Consider the following 17,846-nt stretch of genomic DNA (forward strand, 5'->3'; position numbering starts at 1 on the left):
CCCGCGGTTCGGCGGATCGCACTCTCTGCCTCCTATACTTGAATTAATTACATTCATTGCTGGTGCAGTGGCCACAGCCGCTCCCCTTCTCCTCCCTGCTACGTCCTCATTGGTGGCAGCGGCAGCCGCGTCACAGTGGAGAAGGAATGACTCCCTCCTTCTCTATTGTGCTAGTGAAGAGAACATGGTGCGCGCTGAGAGTGGCACGTGCCATGTTCTCTATTAGGCTGCTCACCTGCTTCCCAGCTTCACTGCAAGAGCCGAACTTCAAGTGGCAAAGAGCCGCATGCGTTTGAGAGCCGCGGGTTGGCCATCCCTGCTATAGGGCCAAGATTGGAGGTACTGCCAAGGGTCCAGTTCATTGGAGGCAATTTAACAATTTAATGTTTGCTGTAGATCTTCCCATAAAGAGTGGATGTATTTACATTGTTCATAGATCACCCTCCTGTTGACGGACTGGAATATGTAGGTAAACTGCCCCTCCGGACATTCAGAGGTCACGTGGAATGTTATATGGTTATGTCGAAATGTTCTTCCAAGGAGCAGAGGTGACGGGTGTGGCACCTCGGATTTCTCGATTGAAAGACACTTTTACCACTTTTTAATATTGGGATCAAAAGTCATCGTTCCATTGCATAAAACTCATAATTTAGCTTAAAGTCTCTGTATCTAAAGCATACGTGAGTGATGTCTTATGGTTCTGCTGCTTTTTTTTTTTTTTACTGTAACTCATGGAGGAACACAACATAACCTCTTACCTGAAATGGCATGGAGTGGTGTTTGGTCTCAGAGTTCCTTGTGTCTGACTGTGGTCAGGTCTGTACAATGGGTTCATATAATCCAGCCGCTGCTTCCACAAGTAAGACCAGAGAGCATAAGTTCTCTCCTCAATTCTAGAAGATGACAATTGTACAATAAGTTAATAGCTTTTACGTATTATGAGAACCACTTTCATTGGAGACATTATTTCTATGAAACCACCAATATACATTTTTTTGAGAACTTTTACGCCTACAAAAATGTCCTCTGCTCATAACCACCACTAGAGGGCAAATCTGTATGAATTATATTTACTGAAATAGGAAAAGAGTGCAGCAGACAGAATGGGCCAGATTTATCATTAGCTCAGGTCAGAATAATGGAGTGAAAAAGTCCCAAACGCTAAAACTGCGCACAAATTTGCGACTTTTTTCTGCTCTGCACTATGTTCGCTAGTTTTCTGAAAGTGGTCGTGTTTTCTTATGTAAATGAATCTCTAGACAGATTTACTATTGGGACTATTTAAAAAGTCGCAAAAAAGTCACAAAAAAGTTGCAATTTCACTCCAGTGAGGGCCATGCTTATCTTATGAGACTTTTTAATAGAACATGCGACTTTTTCATAAAAACGTGCGACTTTTTCATAAAAACGTGCAACTTTTTCATAAAAACGTGCAACTTTTGTAAAGCTGCTTACTGACGGATAAACTGCTACCGTCAAACCACATTTATTACAGTCTTAAAGGGCCGATCATAAATCTGACTTGGCTAAAACTGACTTTAGCCATATGTGAAAGTGGAGTGAGCTGTCAGTCATGATAAATCTGGCCCAATGTGTGTAGCTAGTCCTGATGTCAACGGTGGACATCAGTCAAGGAGCACTGCCCGAATGACTCCAGGTATGCAATTTACACATAGTACGTGCCTATAAAAAAGTTCTTTCACTGATAGATAGTGAAACACACAATTTTAACAAGGGCATGTTTAGAACGCTGATAACAAGTGACATAACCTCATGGTGTTGGTTGAATCACAAAAATTCTGGTGACAGATTTCTTTTATATTTCTTTTCTGTGGTGCCACTGCAGGGGAATTAAAGGGGTTTTCCAGAACTTATATAACGTATCCTCATCCTCAGGATACGTTATCAATATCTGATAAGCGGGGTCCAGCTGCCAATACTGTGGCTGCACTGCGGCCTCTTTATAATATATCAAGCACAGAGCTGTACATTGTATAGCGGCTGTGCTTGGTATCGCAGTTTAAATCCATTAAACGGGTTGTACGAGTTATATAAAAACTTGGGCAATCCCTGTAAATGTCCTAAACTAACAAATTAACGAATACTCACCTGTTTTTGTCCCTGTGTCTTCGCGCACTGTGCTCTGGTCCTCCCACTGCCGGCGTCATCTTCTTGGCTGCAGTGGTGACGTTCTGTGCACAGGTCACAGCTGCAGACAATTGCTGGCTCCAGCTATGCATGGTACGTCTCTACTGATGCCAGTGATTGGCTGCAGCAGTGACCTGTGTGCACAGAACGTCACCACTGCAGCCAGGAAAACAAAGAGTAGCGGGGAGGACTGGAGAGCATCACAGGAACTATCAGGGGAGAAAATGGGTGAGTATACATTCATTTATTATTTTAGGCAGGTTTCAGGGGTTGCCCAAGTTTTTATATAACTCAGACAACTTCTTTAACTTAAAAGGGGACTGAGCTGCACATTGGCCGTGTGACGTCACAGGACTAGGAAGAGGCCACAATGCTCACCTGTATGCAGCGGAAATGGATCCAAAGTGCAGATATTGAGGACCTATCCTGAGGAAAGGTCATCTGTACTTAAATCTTGGGAAACCCTTTAAGGCCTCATGCACATGACCGTTGGTTTGGTCAGACCCATTCACTTCAATGGGGCCGCAAAAGATGCGGACAGCACTCCATGTGCTGTCCGCATCTGTTGCTCCGTTCCGTGGCCCCGCAAAAAAAACATGTCCTATTTTTGTCCACGATTTGCGGACAAGAATAGGCAGTTATATGTAAAGGCTGTCCGTGCCGTTCCGCAAATTGCGGAACGCGCACAGGCGCCATGCGTGTTTTGCGGATCCGCGTTTTGCAGACCGCAAAACACACCATGTTCGTGTGCATGCGGCCTAAAGGAAACCTGTCATCAACTTTATGCTGCCCACACTAACGTCAGAATAAAGTAGAGACAGGTGAGTTGATTTCTGCGGTCTGTTATTTATAAGTTAAAAGTAAGTGGTTGCTGAGAACCAACATCACAATCATTGCAGACTGGGCCTGGAAAAGAGTCACGGCCACCTGAGAAGCGTCATGGTCCTGCTCTCCTGCCCACCTGCTGAGGACTGACAGTCTAAGGCCTCATGCACACGACAGTATTTTTTCACGGTCCACAAAACGGGGTTCCGTTGTTCCGTGATCCGTGTCCGTTTTTTCTTCCGTGTGTTTTCTGTGATTTTTGGAGGATCACCAGACATGAAGGAGAGTAAAAAAAAAAGTCGTTTTGGTGTCCGCCTGGCCGTGCGGAGCCAAACGGATCCGTCCTGACTTACAATGCAAGTCAATGGAGACGGATCCGTTTGACGTTGACACAATATGGTGCAATTGCAAACGGATCCGCCCCCCATTGACTTTCAATGCAAAGTCAGGAGTCCCTATCGGAGTTTTCTCCAATCCGATGGTATATTTTAACTTGAAGCGTCCCCATCACCATAGGAACGCCTCTATGTTAGAATATACCATTGGATTTGAGTTACATTGTGAAAACTCCGACAGTATATTCTAACACAGAGGCGTTCCCATGGTGATGGGGATGCTTCAAGTTGGAATATACTAAGAACTGTGGACATGACTGCCCCCTGCTGCCTGGCAGTATCCGATCTCTTACAGGGGGCTGTGATCCGCACAATTAACCCCTCAGGTGCCTCACCTGAGGGGTTAATTGAGCGTATCATAGCCCCCTGTAAGAGATCAGGGGCTACCAGGCAGCAGGGGGCAGACCCCCCTCCCTCCCCAGTTTTAAATTCATTGGTGGCCAGTGCGGCCCCCTCCCTCCCTCTACTGTAATAATTTCATTGGTGGCCAGTGCGGCCCCCCCCTCGCTCCCTCTACTGTATTAATTTAATTGGTGGCCAGTGCGGCCCCCCCCCCCCTCCCTCCCTCTACTGTATTAATTTCATTGGGGGCCAGTGCGGCCTCCTGTCTCCCGTTATTGGTGGCAGCGGAGAGTTCCGATCGGAGACCCAGTTTATTTGCTGGGGCTCCGATCGGTAACCATGGCAACCAGGACGCTACTGCAGTCCTGGCTGCCATGGTTACTTGGCAATATTAGAAGCATTATACTTACCTGCTGTGCTGTCTGTGACCGGCTGGGCACTCCTTCTACTGGTAAGTGACAGGTCTGTGCGGCGCATTGCTTAAAGCACAGACCTGTCACTTACCAGTAGGAGGAGCGCCCGGCCGGTCACAGACAGCGCAGGTAAGTATAATGATTCTAATATTGCTAAGGCCGCACTGGCCACCAATGAAATTAATACAGTAGAGGGAGGGAGGGGGGCTGTGGGGGGCAGCACTGGTCACCAATGAAATTAATACAGTAGAGGGAGGTAGGGGGGGCTGCACTGGCCACCAATGAATTTAAAACTGGGTAGGGAGGGGGGTCTGCCCCCTGCTGCCTGGCAGCCCCTGATCTCTTACAGTGCGGCACCTGAGGGGTTAATTGTGCTGATCACAGTCCCCTGTAAGAGATCGGATCCGTCTGTATGAAAGTAGCCTACGGACACGGATCACTGACGCGGATGACAATCTTGTGTGCACCGTGTTTTTTCACGAACCCATTGACTTGAATGGGTCCGTAAACCATTGTCCATGAAAAAAATAGGACAGGTCCTATTTTTTTGACGGACAGGAAACACGGATCACTGACGCGTATGAACAACGGTGCATTTTCCGAGTTTTCAACTGACCCATTGAAAGTCAATGGGTCCGCAGAAAATCACAGAAAACGGAACAACGGACACGGATGCATACAACGGTCGTGTGCATGAGGCCTAATACCGAGTTTTCTCCCTTACTCTCTAGGAGAGAACTGCCAATCATCAGCAGATGGGCGAGAGAGCAGGAGATTATGTATAACCATGACTCTTCCTAGGTAGATTTGACTCTTTTCAAGACCTGGGCTGCAATGATTATGATGCTGGTTCTCAGTAACCTCTTACTTTTAGCTCATGAGTGACACACTGCTGAGATCTGCATGTCTGTCACTATTTTATGCTGCTCTCAGTGAGGTTGACATAAAGTTGATGACAGGTTCCCTTTAAACATCTGCTGTGTGTCCCAACTGTTGGACACCCAGTGATCAGTTAATCATTTAGAACCTTTCTAACAAAAAAAGAGGCCATATTACATTCCTACAAGCTACACTGACGAAATACAGATGGCTTATTGTCTCACCTCAGTTCTCTCCTCTCCTTCTCACAGTTGCACAGGAAGTTTCCATACTGACAGGAGTATACATGATGTTGTATGTGGACCAAGAATCTCTCGTTAAATTCAAATGCACAGGGAAACTGTTCCATGAGCTGCCAGACACATTCCAGGAACTGGTCAATCACCGGAGAAACTTCCTTTGGATCTCCGTCTAAATGTCCGTACCTAAAGTATAGATTTAATGAAAAGCTATTCAATCAAAGTAGGTTTCCAGGTTATTCAACTGAGTTCAATTATGGCTAAAACCTAAATATAAATTAATTTGTAATAATAATAATAATGTTAAAAGTAACATAATAACTTTAAAGGGGTGTCCTAAGTTATTTAAAAAAATGCAAGGAAACTATTAAAATATTAATAGTAACTTATACCCACCACACCGAACCCCTCGGTTCAAGTTCTCTCTCAGTTGGGCTTTGTTTTTATGACTGCAACTATGATGTACCCATATATCGCACGTGATCACTGCAGTGGTCTCAGGCTGTGGTCACGTGGTATACATGCACATCATCACTGCAGTGGTCTCAGGCTGTGGTCACGTGGTATACATGCACATCATCACTGCAGTGGTCTCAGGCTGTGGTCACGTGGTATACATGCACATCATCACTGCAGTGGTTTCAGGCTGTGGTCACGTGGTATACATGCACATCATCACTGCAGCCAACAACATGTCATGGCTGCAGCAGCGGGGAGGAGTGTGTGAGCAGTGCTGGAATGGTGGGAGTTCTTGATGGTGAGTATAAGTATTTTTAAAGGTCCCCTGCCTTTTACAAAAATAAAATAAAATGTATAACTTCACACTATACTAATACCACCACTATGTGCCTGTTCCTGTTTCTTCTGCTTGTCTTCCTGGATTTATTCGTTCGATATCCATATCCGATGTCTAACATATGAATCCTTCCGTCATCACTGCAGAATATTAAGACGCGCTTAGGGTCCATTCACACGTCTGCAACTTCGTTCCGCATTTTGCGCAACGGAATTGTGGATCCATTCATTTCTATGTGCTGCCCGGATACGGAATTGCGGACCCGCACTTCCGGGTCCGCAATTCCGTTCCCGAAAAAAATAGAACATGTTCTATTCTTATCCGCAATTGCGGACAAGAATAGGCATATTCTATTAGTGCGGAACGCACATTGCCACTGTCCGTGTATTGCGGATCCACAAAACACATTACGGACGTCTGAATGGAGCCTTAATATGAGCTTCCATGCTAACCTCATATGATGGATGACAGCCTGTGAACCTGATGTCTCACGGATGTCATAAAGTCAATAAGAAAAAAAAAGCAAATGGAAAAGGTACCATTGTGTTTTTCTGATGGATCCCCATACACTACAGTGTAAAATCTGGCCACTATAAGTTACCATGGCCAGACCACAAAAACATACAATTAAATATTAGCTTTCCTTTTAAAATTATTGTTAAATCAATTTTTTATGGGGTAGGCCTTTAGCCCAAAATATAGGGAAACCCAAGAGGACCCGTCACCTCTAATAGCATGTCTCTTTGGAGCATCTATTCTTATAATTCTAAGTTGTGCCATTCTTCTATTATTCCTACTAGAAGTTAAGGAATGAATTGCCAGTAATATGCAAATATCCATCTGATGATACCAGTTGCACAATCTGATACTATCCAATCAGGGCGATCAGTGCCAGCCTGTGCAAGTACACATCCCCAACTGGTAACACCCAGACAGATCTTTAGTCATAAACTTCTAGCAGGAATACTAGAGGAATGTTACAGCATAGAGTCAGAAGAACAGATGCTCCAGAATTGTTAAGGAAAATGCAAGTAGTTACTAAAACACATGCCAGAAGAGGTAACAGCTCCTGTTTATGTGAGAAGCTCAATATTCAGACTGCTTTTCCAGCATGTATTACCTGTGGTTAAACTTGTGTCCAAATGAAATCCAGTCTTTTTCTATCAACACCTGTTTGAGTAAAATAGAAATACGTAAGAATAGACAAACAATAATGAGTAAATCCCTATCACCTCAAATATTAAATAGTTTTCTTACCATAAATCCTTTGATGGTCCTGTAATAAGGGTCCAGTAATAGACTGGATACAGAGCAGACCTGTGCTGTGCGGTCCCATCCATCGGAACAATGAACAAGCACACTGGCGCCCTCTTCTGACACGGCCTGAATATGAAAATGATACCAACATATTATTAAAAGTCATATTCTTAATTTAGGAAGTCAGTGTGCACCTTAATGTCCTATCAACTTTTAATGACGTGTTTCTTGTCTACACAAGTGTTCTTTACACATATAAAATAAAGATAAACCCTTCAGACTGCATTCGTTTATGAAATCAGCCCATGCTCAAAGATAAAGACTATGGAAGCACACAGCCCGGCTGTGGAATATGGATGTAGCGGACACAGATACGACACATCTGAATACCTTTGTAATGAAGATGCCAGCATCCAGTATTGTTTTGATGTGTTTTAACCATCCAGAGGCTTCAAGACCCCAAAGAAATTCACCCATGGAAGGAGATCGGAGTTCACATACTGCAATCATATAAACAGATACTGTAAGTAGAAATAGGCCAGCTTCACAAAATTTTGCAAATACACATTTTATACAGTAAATGTATATTTACAGGGGGTTATATGACCATAATTTTCCACCTTTAAATTCCAGTCAGCAAGTGGAGATTAGCTGCTACGATGTCTCTGATGGTGTGCACAGGATTCTGCTCCCTTTAATTATCACTGAGATGCACAAGCAGTACTGTACAGTGGCATACAAAAGTTTGGGCACCCCTGGTCAAACTTACTGTTACTGTGAACAGTTAAGCAAGATGAAATGAGCTCCAAAAGGCATAAAGTTAAAAATAAAAAAATAATATAAAAAAATTGGCTGGCATCAACAGTTACTATTTCTATAAGACATTCCACACTTCTATAAAACATTCACATAAAAATACAGTGATAGACGTCACTTTCATAAAATGTAAAAACATTTTATGCGTGAGCTCTGAATTCAAAGGGACAGTTTATAAAAGTGACGTGCATCTAAGCAGCTTCCTTACACTCTGAAAATGAAGATGGTTGAGGCCCACAAAGCAGGAGAAGGCTATACGAAGATAGCATTTTCAAGTTGCCATTTCCTCACTTCAAAATGTAATTAAGAAATAGCAGTAAACAGAAACAGTGGAGGTCAAGCGAAGCTGCGGAAGAACAAGAACATTTCTGAGACAGCTGCTTGTAGGATTGCTAGAAAGACAAATCAGAACCTCCACTTGACTGCAAAAGACCTTCAGGAAGATTTAGCAGACTCTGGAGTTGTGGCACATTGTTCAACTGTTCAGAGACACCTGCACAAATATGGCCTTCATGGAAGAGTCATCAGAAGAAAACCTCTCCTGCGTCCTCACGACTAAATTCTGCATTATAAGATTGCAAAAGTACATCTAAACAAGCCTGGTACATTTTGGAAACAAGTCCTGTGGACCGATAAGGTTAAATAGAACTCTTTGGCCACAATGAGCAAAGGTATGTTTGGAGTAATAAAAGGCACAGAATGTAATAAAAAGAATAGTCATTGGGGTCGATCAATCATACTTTGAGGTTGTGTTGCAGCCAATGGCACAAGAACATTTTATGGGTAGAGAGAAGAATGGATTCAATGAAATTCCAGAATATTCTGGAAGCAAACATAACACCAACTGTAGAAAAGCTGAAGTTGAAAAGAGGATGGCTTCTAAACACATATAAAACTCCACAGTCGACTACCTCAAAAGGCGCAAGCTGCAGGTTTTAACATGGCCCTCACAATCTCCTGATCTGGACATTATTGAAAATCTGCGGATAGACCTGAAAAGTGCAGTGCATGCTGGCTGGCTACAAAATGCATTTATGAACTGCCAAAGGGGGTGCTACTCGGTACTAACCATACAGGGTGCCCAAAGTTTTGCTTCGGGCCCTTTTCCTTTTTTGTTATTTTGAAAAAATGTAAGAGATTTAAAAAAAAGTTTTTGCTTAAAATACAAAGGGCATGTGTCATCTTAAATTTATGCCTTTGGAGATGATTTTATCTTCGACTTGCTTAACTGTTCACAGTAACAGTAATTTTGACAAGAGGTGCCCAAACTTTTACATACCATTGTATGGGACATTATAGAAAGATACTGCGCAGTAGTGATGTGAATGAAGAACTTGCAGTAGGAAATAACAGTTACCTACTCCAACATCTGTTTGTAAGGGCCCTTTTGTACAATCCAATGGAGCAGGAGATTGTTGGGGAGGAAGTGTTCCTTCTGACTATTGCCTGCTTGTCAGTGGAGGTGAAGCACAGCATTTAAATACAGCAATCCCCTCCACTGTATGGGGATGAGCACTTGCTACTGCCATCAGTGATCCCCATACAGATTCACTGTTCCTGGACATTAGAGTGTTGATTAGACCGCAAAATCTGCTGCCCAGGAACAATGATTTAGGCATACAGTCTGCTTTGATATCTCAAGACAGATTTACCACAGTATTCAAAGTGAAGGTTATTGGGAAAGGGAGAAACAGAGCTGATAAGTGGAAACAGAGGCATTTTCAATAATACAATTTACGTTATTAGAATGTTTCATATATTCACTTGTTACTTTTGGTGTATGCAATGATATATAAAAAAACATAGTGGCCATTTGTGTAGCAAACATTCTTATAGGAACATAGATAATACTCTATTATCTAATAATATAGAGACTGTTCTGCAACTTGATAAGTGACCCCAGAGCATTCGATCCAAGGCATTTCAACTTAGGGTCAAAACACAGCTAGTCATGAAGCAGGAAGCTACTAGAATTAAATTCTGCAGGTACAAGAAATATGATTGTATATTATCTTTAGAATATTTTTAGCAGCAGAACACAGCTTTACTGAGAATTATATAATAAAAGCTCAGTGGTCAATGTTGCATAAACATTCACATAGCATAAAAATAAGTAACAATGCATAACAGTGACGTGGTAAATATAAAGCTTCCTACTAAAAGGAAAGAATCAAGCTGTGAGAAGACAAGGTCTTAAGACTCCACAGTGATACCTTATGATGAAATCATAATCTTGGAGGCCAACTGCTGAGTCCTCACCTCTTTCTAGAACATCCAGGAAAAAAAAAACAATACCTGACAATTCAAAGAATGATCCCTGAATAATAGTTCTCAGTACTAAGAGACATTTTGTTGCATCCGTTTTTCATGGAAATGAAGATCAACAAAAGCCAAATTGTTGAAAAATGCAGTGAATATTCTATTGTGTAGTACATTGAGATCTATAGGGGCCTCAAAGTTCAGAATCTGAAGTGACCATTAAAAAAACAACATAAAGCCCACTGTATAAACTGTATCTGACAACTGGGATTTTGAGCTCACTGGGAGTCGTTTTCCTGCAGGCTTACTGTTGAAATGGTTGAAGAGAGATTCACCATGAGCCTTACTATGAAGGTGAAAAAAACAAATATTAGATTTTTACAATTTTAATTTTATGGTGTCCATCTTAAAAAAGCATGCTTAAAATATTATTTAGTATTTTGAACTAATTTGTATTTTTGCAATTTTTCCCATGGAGCACTGTCGGAAAATGTCTCTATACAACACGGAGTCTCTTCAATAAGATCCAGTACCCCTTCCTGAAGCCTCATATGTCATTCATATGTCATTCAGCCAGCCAGTAACCTGCTCTGTACTTATGGTGACAAGAACCCGAAAATAGGGCTTACCACAGATGGATGCAGCTGGTTTGACTCATTTTCATTAATAGTAATAATAGTTTGTACAGTATTAATGTCACTCTTCCTCATATTCAAATAATACTAAATAATACCCTCACCTATTGCCAGAATGGGGGTCCCGTTCAGGGCCGTCTTTACCAAGGGGCAAAAGGGGCAGCTGCCCCGGGCCCAGTTGCTCCTGGGGGGCCCAAGGCAGCTGCCTCTTGAGCCCCGTTAGCTACTGCCCCGGGTGTCAAGCTGTCTGTGTACTTTAACGTTGTGATTTAGGACCTTAGATGACATCATCACCATGTAACCAGTAACCTAGCAATTACTGGTCACATGGCTATGAGGTCATCACAGGTCCTAGCAGGAGTGTTGCAGAAGTTAACTGTGGAGCTTTTTTGTGTGAAGATTACATCAAAAAAAGGTGACAGGGGCTGTTATGTTAATATACTGTAAACTACTGTATAGTGGGGTGCTGTATATTGTGTGGGGGACTGTATACTGTGTGGTGGGCTGTATACTGTGTGTGGGGGGTCTGTATACTGTGTGGGGGGCTGTATACTGTGTGGGGGGCTGTATACTGTGTGGAGGGGGCTGTATACTGTGTGGAGGGGGCTGTATACTGTGTGGAGGGGGCTGTATACTGTGTGGGGGGGATGTATACTGTGTGGGGGGGGCTGTATACTGTGTGGGGGGGGCTGTATACTGTGTGGGGGTGCTGTATACTGTGTGGGGGGGCTGTATACGGAGTGCTATACTTCTGTACTGTATACTGTGGGTGCGGTATAGTGTGGAGTGCTATACTGCCGTACTGTATAGTGCGGGGGGCTGTATTGTGTATAGTTTGGGGTGTTGTGTATAGTTTGAGGTGTTGTGTATAGTTTGAGGTGTTGTGTATAGTTTGGGGTGTTGTGTATAGTTTGGGGTGTTGTGTATAGTTTGGGGTGTTGTGTATAGTTTGGGGTGTTGTATAGCATACTGTGGGGTGCTGGGGTGCACTGTAACACTAGGGTGAGCCAAGCCCTGGTCCCCTTCCTGCAGAGCGGTGCCCACCTCCAGCCTGAGCCCAGCTGCCCAGAGCACTGATCCTGAGCCGCTGGAGTCTTCAGAACTGGAAGTATTTACAGTCATTCACTGTACTCTACCAGATGTGTGGATTTTGTGTGTGTTGCGGTGAAGGGCGTGATTGCCTGCTAAAGTGTGGGAAGGCGGGATCCAGGGGGCCCAAGTACATTTTTGCCCAGGGTCCAATCAATATTAAAGACGGCCCTGGTCCAGTTAACAAAATGAATTCTGTTCCGTTTGGCTACGCTCCCATCACGGACAGAATAACACTGCCTGCAGCATTTTTCTGTCCGCGATGTGGTGCGGCGTAAGACCGATCCGTCCTAACACATAATGTAAGTCGATGGGGACGGATCTGTTTTCTCTGACATTAATAGAAAACAAATCTCTCTCCCATTGACTTTCAATGGTGTTCATGATGGATCCGTCATGGCTATAGAAGACATAATACAACCGGAGCTGTTCATGACGGATGCATGCGGTTGTATTATGGTAACAGAAGCATTTTTGCAGATTCATAACGGATCCGCAAAAAACGCTAATGTGAAAGTAGCTTAAGTTATCCCCGTCAGTGCCACAGATTTGGAATGGAGCAGCAACACTTGTCAACCGCTCTGGTTGAACAGGGAACATGGGACAACCCATTCTGCCAATCAGTGGGCATTTCAGTCGTCTGACCTCCACCAATCTAGCAATTATTACCTATCCATTGAATAGGTGAAAATTGCTTCTAACCCATTTGAATAGTTAGGGCTTTACACATAGCGCCCGCTCAGGAGCTGAGTGGCAGCGCCATAGTCTTCCAAAGACTGCTGTAGGATACAGCAGACAACTGCCCGCAGTGTCTGTGATTGGACATAATTCCAACAACGGACATTAAACCCCTCAGATGCCGTGATCAATTGCATTATAAAATAAAAAGTGATCAAAAAGGCATACATCCCCCCAAATAGTATTTGTTCCGGATTAATAGTGTCCTCAATGGTGAGAAATACAGGCAGATAATTATACATCATGCAATACATCAGGGAGGTGTCTAATTGGCTCCAAATGTATTCTGCATCAGGACAATGACCCCAAACATACAGCCAATGTCATAAGAAACTATCTTCAGTGTAAAGAAGAACAAAGAGTCCTAGAAGTGATGATATGGCTCCTACATAGCCTTGATGTCAACATTGAGCCTGTCTGGGATTAGATGAAGAGAAAGAAGGAAGCAAGCCTATATCTACAGAAGATCTGTGGTTACTTCTCCAAGATGTTTAGAACAATCTTCCTGCCAAGTTCCTTCAAAAACTGTGTGGAAGTGTACCTTTTTAAAGCAAAGGGTGATCACAGGAAAAAGTTATTAGATTTAGCTTTCTCTTTTGTTCACTCACTTGGATTTAGTTCATTGATGAACACTGATTTTTGAAGGCATTCTGCCTAACACTTTTTGCACAGTACTGTACATAACATACCTACCTCTCTTGAAACCTTCGTTAACATGCATTATCAGGACGGCTAAGTGTGCAGGTTTATTTTTATGGGGAAAGAAAAGTTAGCTGCCAGACACTGCTTATCTTTCAGAGGAATAAGGGATCAAACATGCCCAACAGTTCATTCTCCTGCTGACAGCTCTTAGGAGACTGTGGGGCTAAACACGATCACCGTCTAATCCTGAAGAAGTCCCTGGCTTCATTCAACCAATGCATGTGTGCAGTTCATGGATGTACTCCATTCATGTTTATCTGTACTGAGGGGATCCAAAATGAAAGTGAACAAAACCACTGACCTGTTTATCTTACAAACCAAAGGTTACTGACGCAATTGAGCTAAACTTAGTGCCACAATCCTGCTTCATCCACGTACTCTGTGGATTATATTACCTGAACTTATCAAGTTTCTTGCCAGACTGAAAACAGAGATTCAAATCTGGAGACAGTATATTGTAAAGAGGAGAGGCATAACGAATATAGTCCAAAACCAATCCAAAAAGTTCTAATATGCCAAATAGATTTTACTAACCCTCGTAGGCTTCCTACCTAAGACAAGGTTCTTGAATGGATCACTAAAGGACAGGCCAGATGTTTAACTTATATAACAATCATATAGATTTTCCCTTAGTCTGGGTATTCTGATTTTATGTACCAACCTTTTATGTGGTACAGTATCATCCACCTCTGAAAAGTCTAGATACACAACATCCACATGAGGTAACATACCTGGTCCAGTCTGGACTGGAAGTTACCTCATAGAAACCAATCAGATTAGTCAGTGGGGATCTGAAACCTGAAACATGGCCATCCTACCAATCAGCTGTTTGGGCGGCCGCCTGGGTCAAAGACTATACAATGGTCAAAAGGCTCCATCCACTAAGTATTTTCCAGTTGGCGTACTTCCGCTCTGCTTTCGTTCCCCTGAATCGGAGCTGAGCTGCTAAACCCCGGCACAGCCGCTACACAGTGGACAGAATACTGTGCTTCCAGCTCCATTGGATGCCCAAAACAGCTTAATTCGGGGTGACTGGTGTCAGACACTCGTCAATCTGAAACTGAAGATCTATCTGAAGAATAGGTCATCAATATCTAGAGTATGGGAAATCCCTTTGGCAAAGCCTCACCCTTTGTCTAAGCCCTTCTGCTCACCCAACTGTCAGCAGAAAATCAAGGAGGTCAAAAGGACATGGCCATAGTATATATATATTTGTCCCATTTTCTGGGTTTAGTATTCATGAATCTAACTTAAGTCATGCCATCTCACAGTAAATCACACACATTTTAGGCAAGCATGGCCCCAAAAATTAATTTTTGAGCAAATTGAGACTTATTCATATTTTTATGCAAAATATGGCTTTTTAAAGCCAAAAAACGACCGCAAAGATGTATTGCACCAAGTTTCTTCTTTACATCCTAGATGGTGTTCCCCTTACACCAATGGCACTTGTTCCTCCTGAGGAAATGGAAAAGAAAAATAACCCTCTATGGTGCCGAAAAGAGAACTATTGGCCAGCAGGAAGGATTTCCGTGTGAACACCTGCACGTCTCATGCATGTGGATTGTTCTTGTTGGAACTAGCTCTAATGTCACCAACACAGCTGTACAAAACACATATAAACATAACATTGCAGAGCCTCATGGTATAAGGTAGAATGGAGTGGGTAAAAGGACGTGTGACGTCACAGGTCACATGTTGCCGATGGTCACATGGTAACAGGTATAATAGATGCAGTGTGTACAGACAAAGTATATACAGCAGTGTACTGAGATATGAGGTATAATAGATGCAGTGTGTACAGACATAAAGTATATACAGCAGTGTACTGAGATATGGGGTATAATAGATGCAGTGTGTACAGACATAAAGTATATACAGCAGGGTACTGAGATATGAGGTATAATAGACGCAGTGTGTACAGATATATAGTATATACAGCAGTGTACTGATATGTGAGGTACAAGGTATTATAGACGCAGTGTGTACAGACAAAGTATATACAGCAGGGTACTGAGATATGAGGTATAATAGACGCAGTGTGTACAGATATATAGTATATACAGCAGTGTACTGATATGTGAGGTACGAGGTATTAGAGATGTAGTGGGTACAGATATATAGAATATAATGCAGTCTACTGTAATGTGAGGTACTAGGTGTAATTTATACCTCATACTTCACATATCAGTACACTGCTGTATATACTATATATCTGTACACACTGCATCTATAATACCTCGTACCTCACATATCAGTACACTGCTGTATATACTGTATATCCGTACACACTGCATCTATTATATGGTAAGATACATGCAGTCTGTACCGCTATTTTGTATAGACAGCAGTGTACTGATATGTGAAGTACGAGGCATAATAGAAACAATGGGTACAGATATATGGAATATACAGCAGTTTACCGGCATGTGAGGTACGTGGTGTAATTTATACCTCTTACCTCACATATCAATACACTGCTGTATATCAATATCCATACACATTGCAACAGATACAGTATACCGGTATGTGGTCAGTTATATGTTAGGGCTCCGGAGCTTCATGTTACTCCTCCAGTAAAACACTGGTGAAGAATATTTACCTTCCAACATCTTCTGTAAACTGTTCCTCATCACGTGAATGTTCTCAATGCCAATAAACTGAAACTTAATGTCCGAGTAGTTATCTTCATTCTCATAGCCTTTTCCGGCTGCTCTGTTTGCCATTGCATTCAGCTGGAAACATATCAGGAGGTTATTGTAGTTGAGCTTAAAAAAGCTACAGTTCAGCCGTATTTATAGACAGTGTTGTTTAAGGAACATAATATATATACAAAATAACTGGAATCTATGAGCTGACATTATACATGTCCTCCTCCTGATTCCCAAGAAAAGAAATCAAGGCATGCAGCGTATACATAAAACGTTACAGCACTTTGTAATCTGAAATATGTCCTCCTTTCCTGGGGAACCTCGAAATAAATAAAAAATGACAGCTTCAGGTTATGATCACATCTGCGGCACATGCTCATTTTTCTGTTCTAATGTAGGAACAGAGAAACAAAAAAAGTGTACATCACCAATTTTAATGGTGTCTATCTAGTTTACAATATGGCTTCCTTCATTCCACCAGATGACCTACCACTGCATGCAACAATATGTTGTCCTTTTTTTGGGTGGAACCTGCCCCAAAGGCTTCTTACAGAATTGCCACCACAGACGTGAAATTACCCTAAGTGGGTTGTCTCCCACTATACAGTTCTTAAAACCAATTTATGAGGTACTTTGTACTATCTGACTGACTGTGCCTGGCATCCAGCTGAAAAGGATATGTGGGAGGAGCACTGTGAGTTACTGTCCGTCAGCTGTTCTCAACCTATCAGACCACTAGTGCTGTTTTCAGCAATAAGGATTAGAGAACCTGGCTCTCAGAGGTCTCTCCAGAGGCCAGATGTGGGATACAACCTTCCCCAAGGTGGCATTAGCATGGTCCGCAAACTGCTGATCCACAAAACAGGAATACCATTAACTTCAAAGGCTTTATGGTCCGCATGTTGCCGTGAATCTCCTACATCTGCTCATCCATGCCGCAAAAGATAGGACATCCTGTACTTCGCTGCAACATACAGACCACAGAACTACTGAAGTCAATGGGTCCAGACCATGATGCCAGGTGCCGGCCGTGTGAATGCCACCTGAAAACGGCACACTGGGAATTGTTAGCACTCACTAGGTTAACCCATTATGGACATTTTGTTTAAAATACCTGTATCATAAATAATACCATCCAGTATATTGTCACAATGATATCCATGTCAGTAGTAAGCAGGAGAGCCATTTGTCTTGGGTGCAGCTGCATTCCCTGCTAAAGGGGGCTCATCACAAGGCCCCCCAACATGATCAGCAGTCACCTATCTCTCCCAACGGGGGTCAATGGGGTGAGAGGGGAAAGCCACTGCTAGATATTTCTGGAACCAGCTTATATCCTGGGGGAACAAAAGGATTGGGCTAAAAATTCAGTACGCCAGATCCTTCTCTCCCCTGACATCAGCTAAACCGCTATTCTCGGCGGGTGCAGCCAACAATACAGGACACTAATGCGTATGGGGGCATTAAGTCACCACTGCTGTCATTTATAGGGACAGCACTCAGCGCTGTAACATGTCAGTGAGTGACGATGGGGCCAGCCCTAGGCAGGGGAGCATTTGGTGGCCTGGATTTCATGTCACCACTGTTGGCTGGCACTGTAAAGACATGGTCATAGGGATACATGACTGACGCTGTGGAAGGGTTGTGACTATTCTTGTTTTGGGG

General features: G+C 42.9%; 1 protein-coding gene across 1 annotated transcript in view; it reads right to left on the reverse strand.

The window, feature by feature from the left end:
* The window catches only part of MTMR7 (myotubularin related protein 7), a 46,224-nt gene that overhangs the window by 17,788 nt on the left and 10,590 nt on the right, over window positions 1-17,846 (reverse strand). Inside the window, exons 5-10 of the mRNA XM_044296065.1 lie at window positions 16,136-16,268; window positions 7,685-7,794; window positions 7,295-7,420; window positions 7,158-7,207; window positions 5,227-5,427; window positions 759-893 (exon numbers count right to left, since the gene is read on the reverse strand). Coding sequence (XP_044152000.1) covers window positions 759-893; window positions 5,227-5,427; window positions 7,158-7,207; window positions 7,295-7,420; window positions 7,685-7,794; window positions 16,136-16,268 — 755 coding nt within the window. The remainder of the gene's footprint in view (window positions 1-758; window positions 894-5,226; window positions 5,428-7,157; window positions 7,208-7,294; window positions 7,421-7,684; window positions 7,795-16,135; window positions 16,269-17,846) is intronic.

This window comes from Bufo gargarizans, chromosome 1 (assembly GCF_014858855.1).
Source record: "Bufo gargarizans isolate SCDJY-AF-19 chromosome 1, ASM1485885v1, whole genome shotgun sequence".
NCBI lineage: Eukaryota > Metazoa > Chordata > Amphibia > Anura > Bufonidae > Bufo > Bufo gargarizans.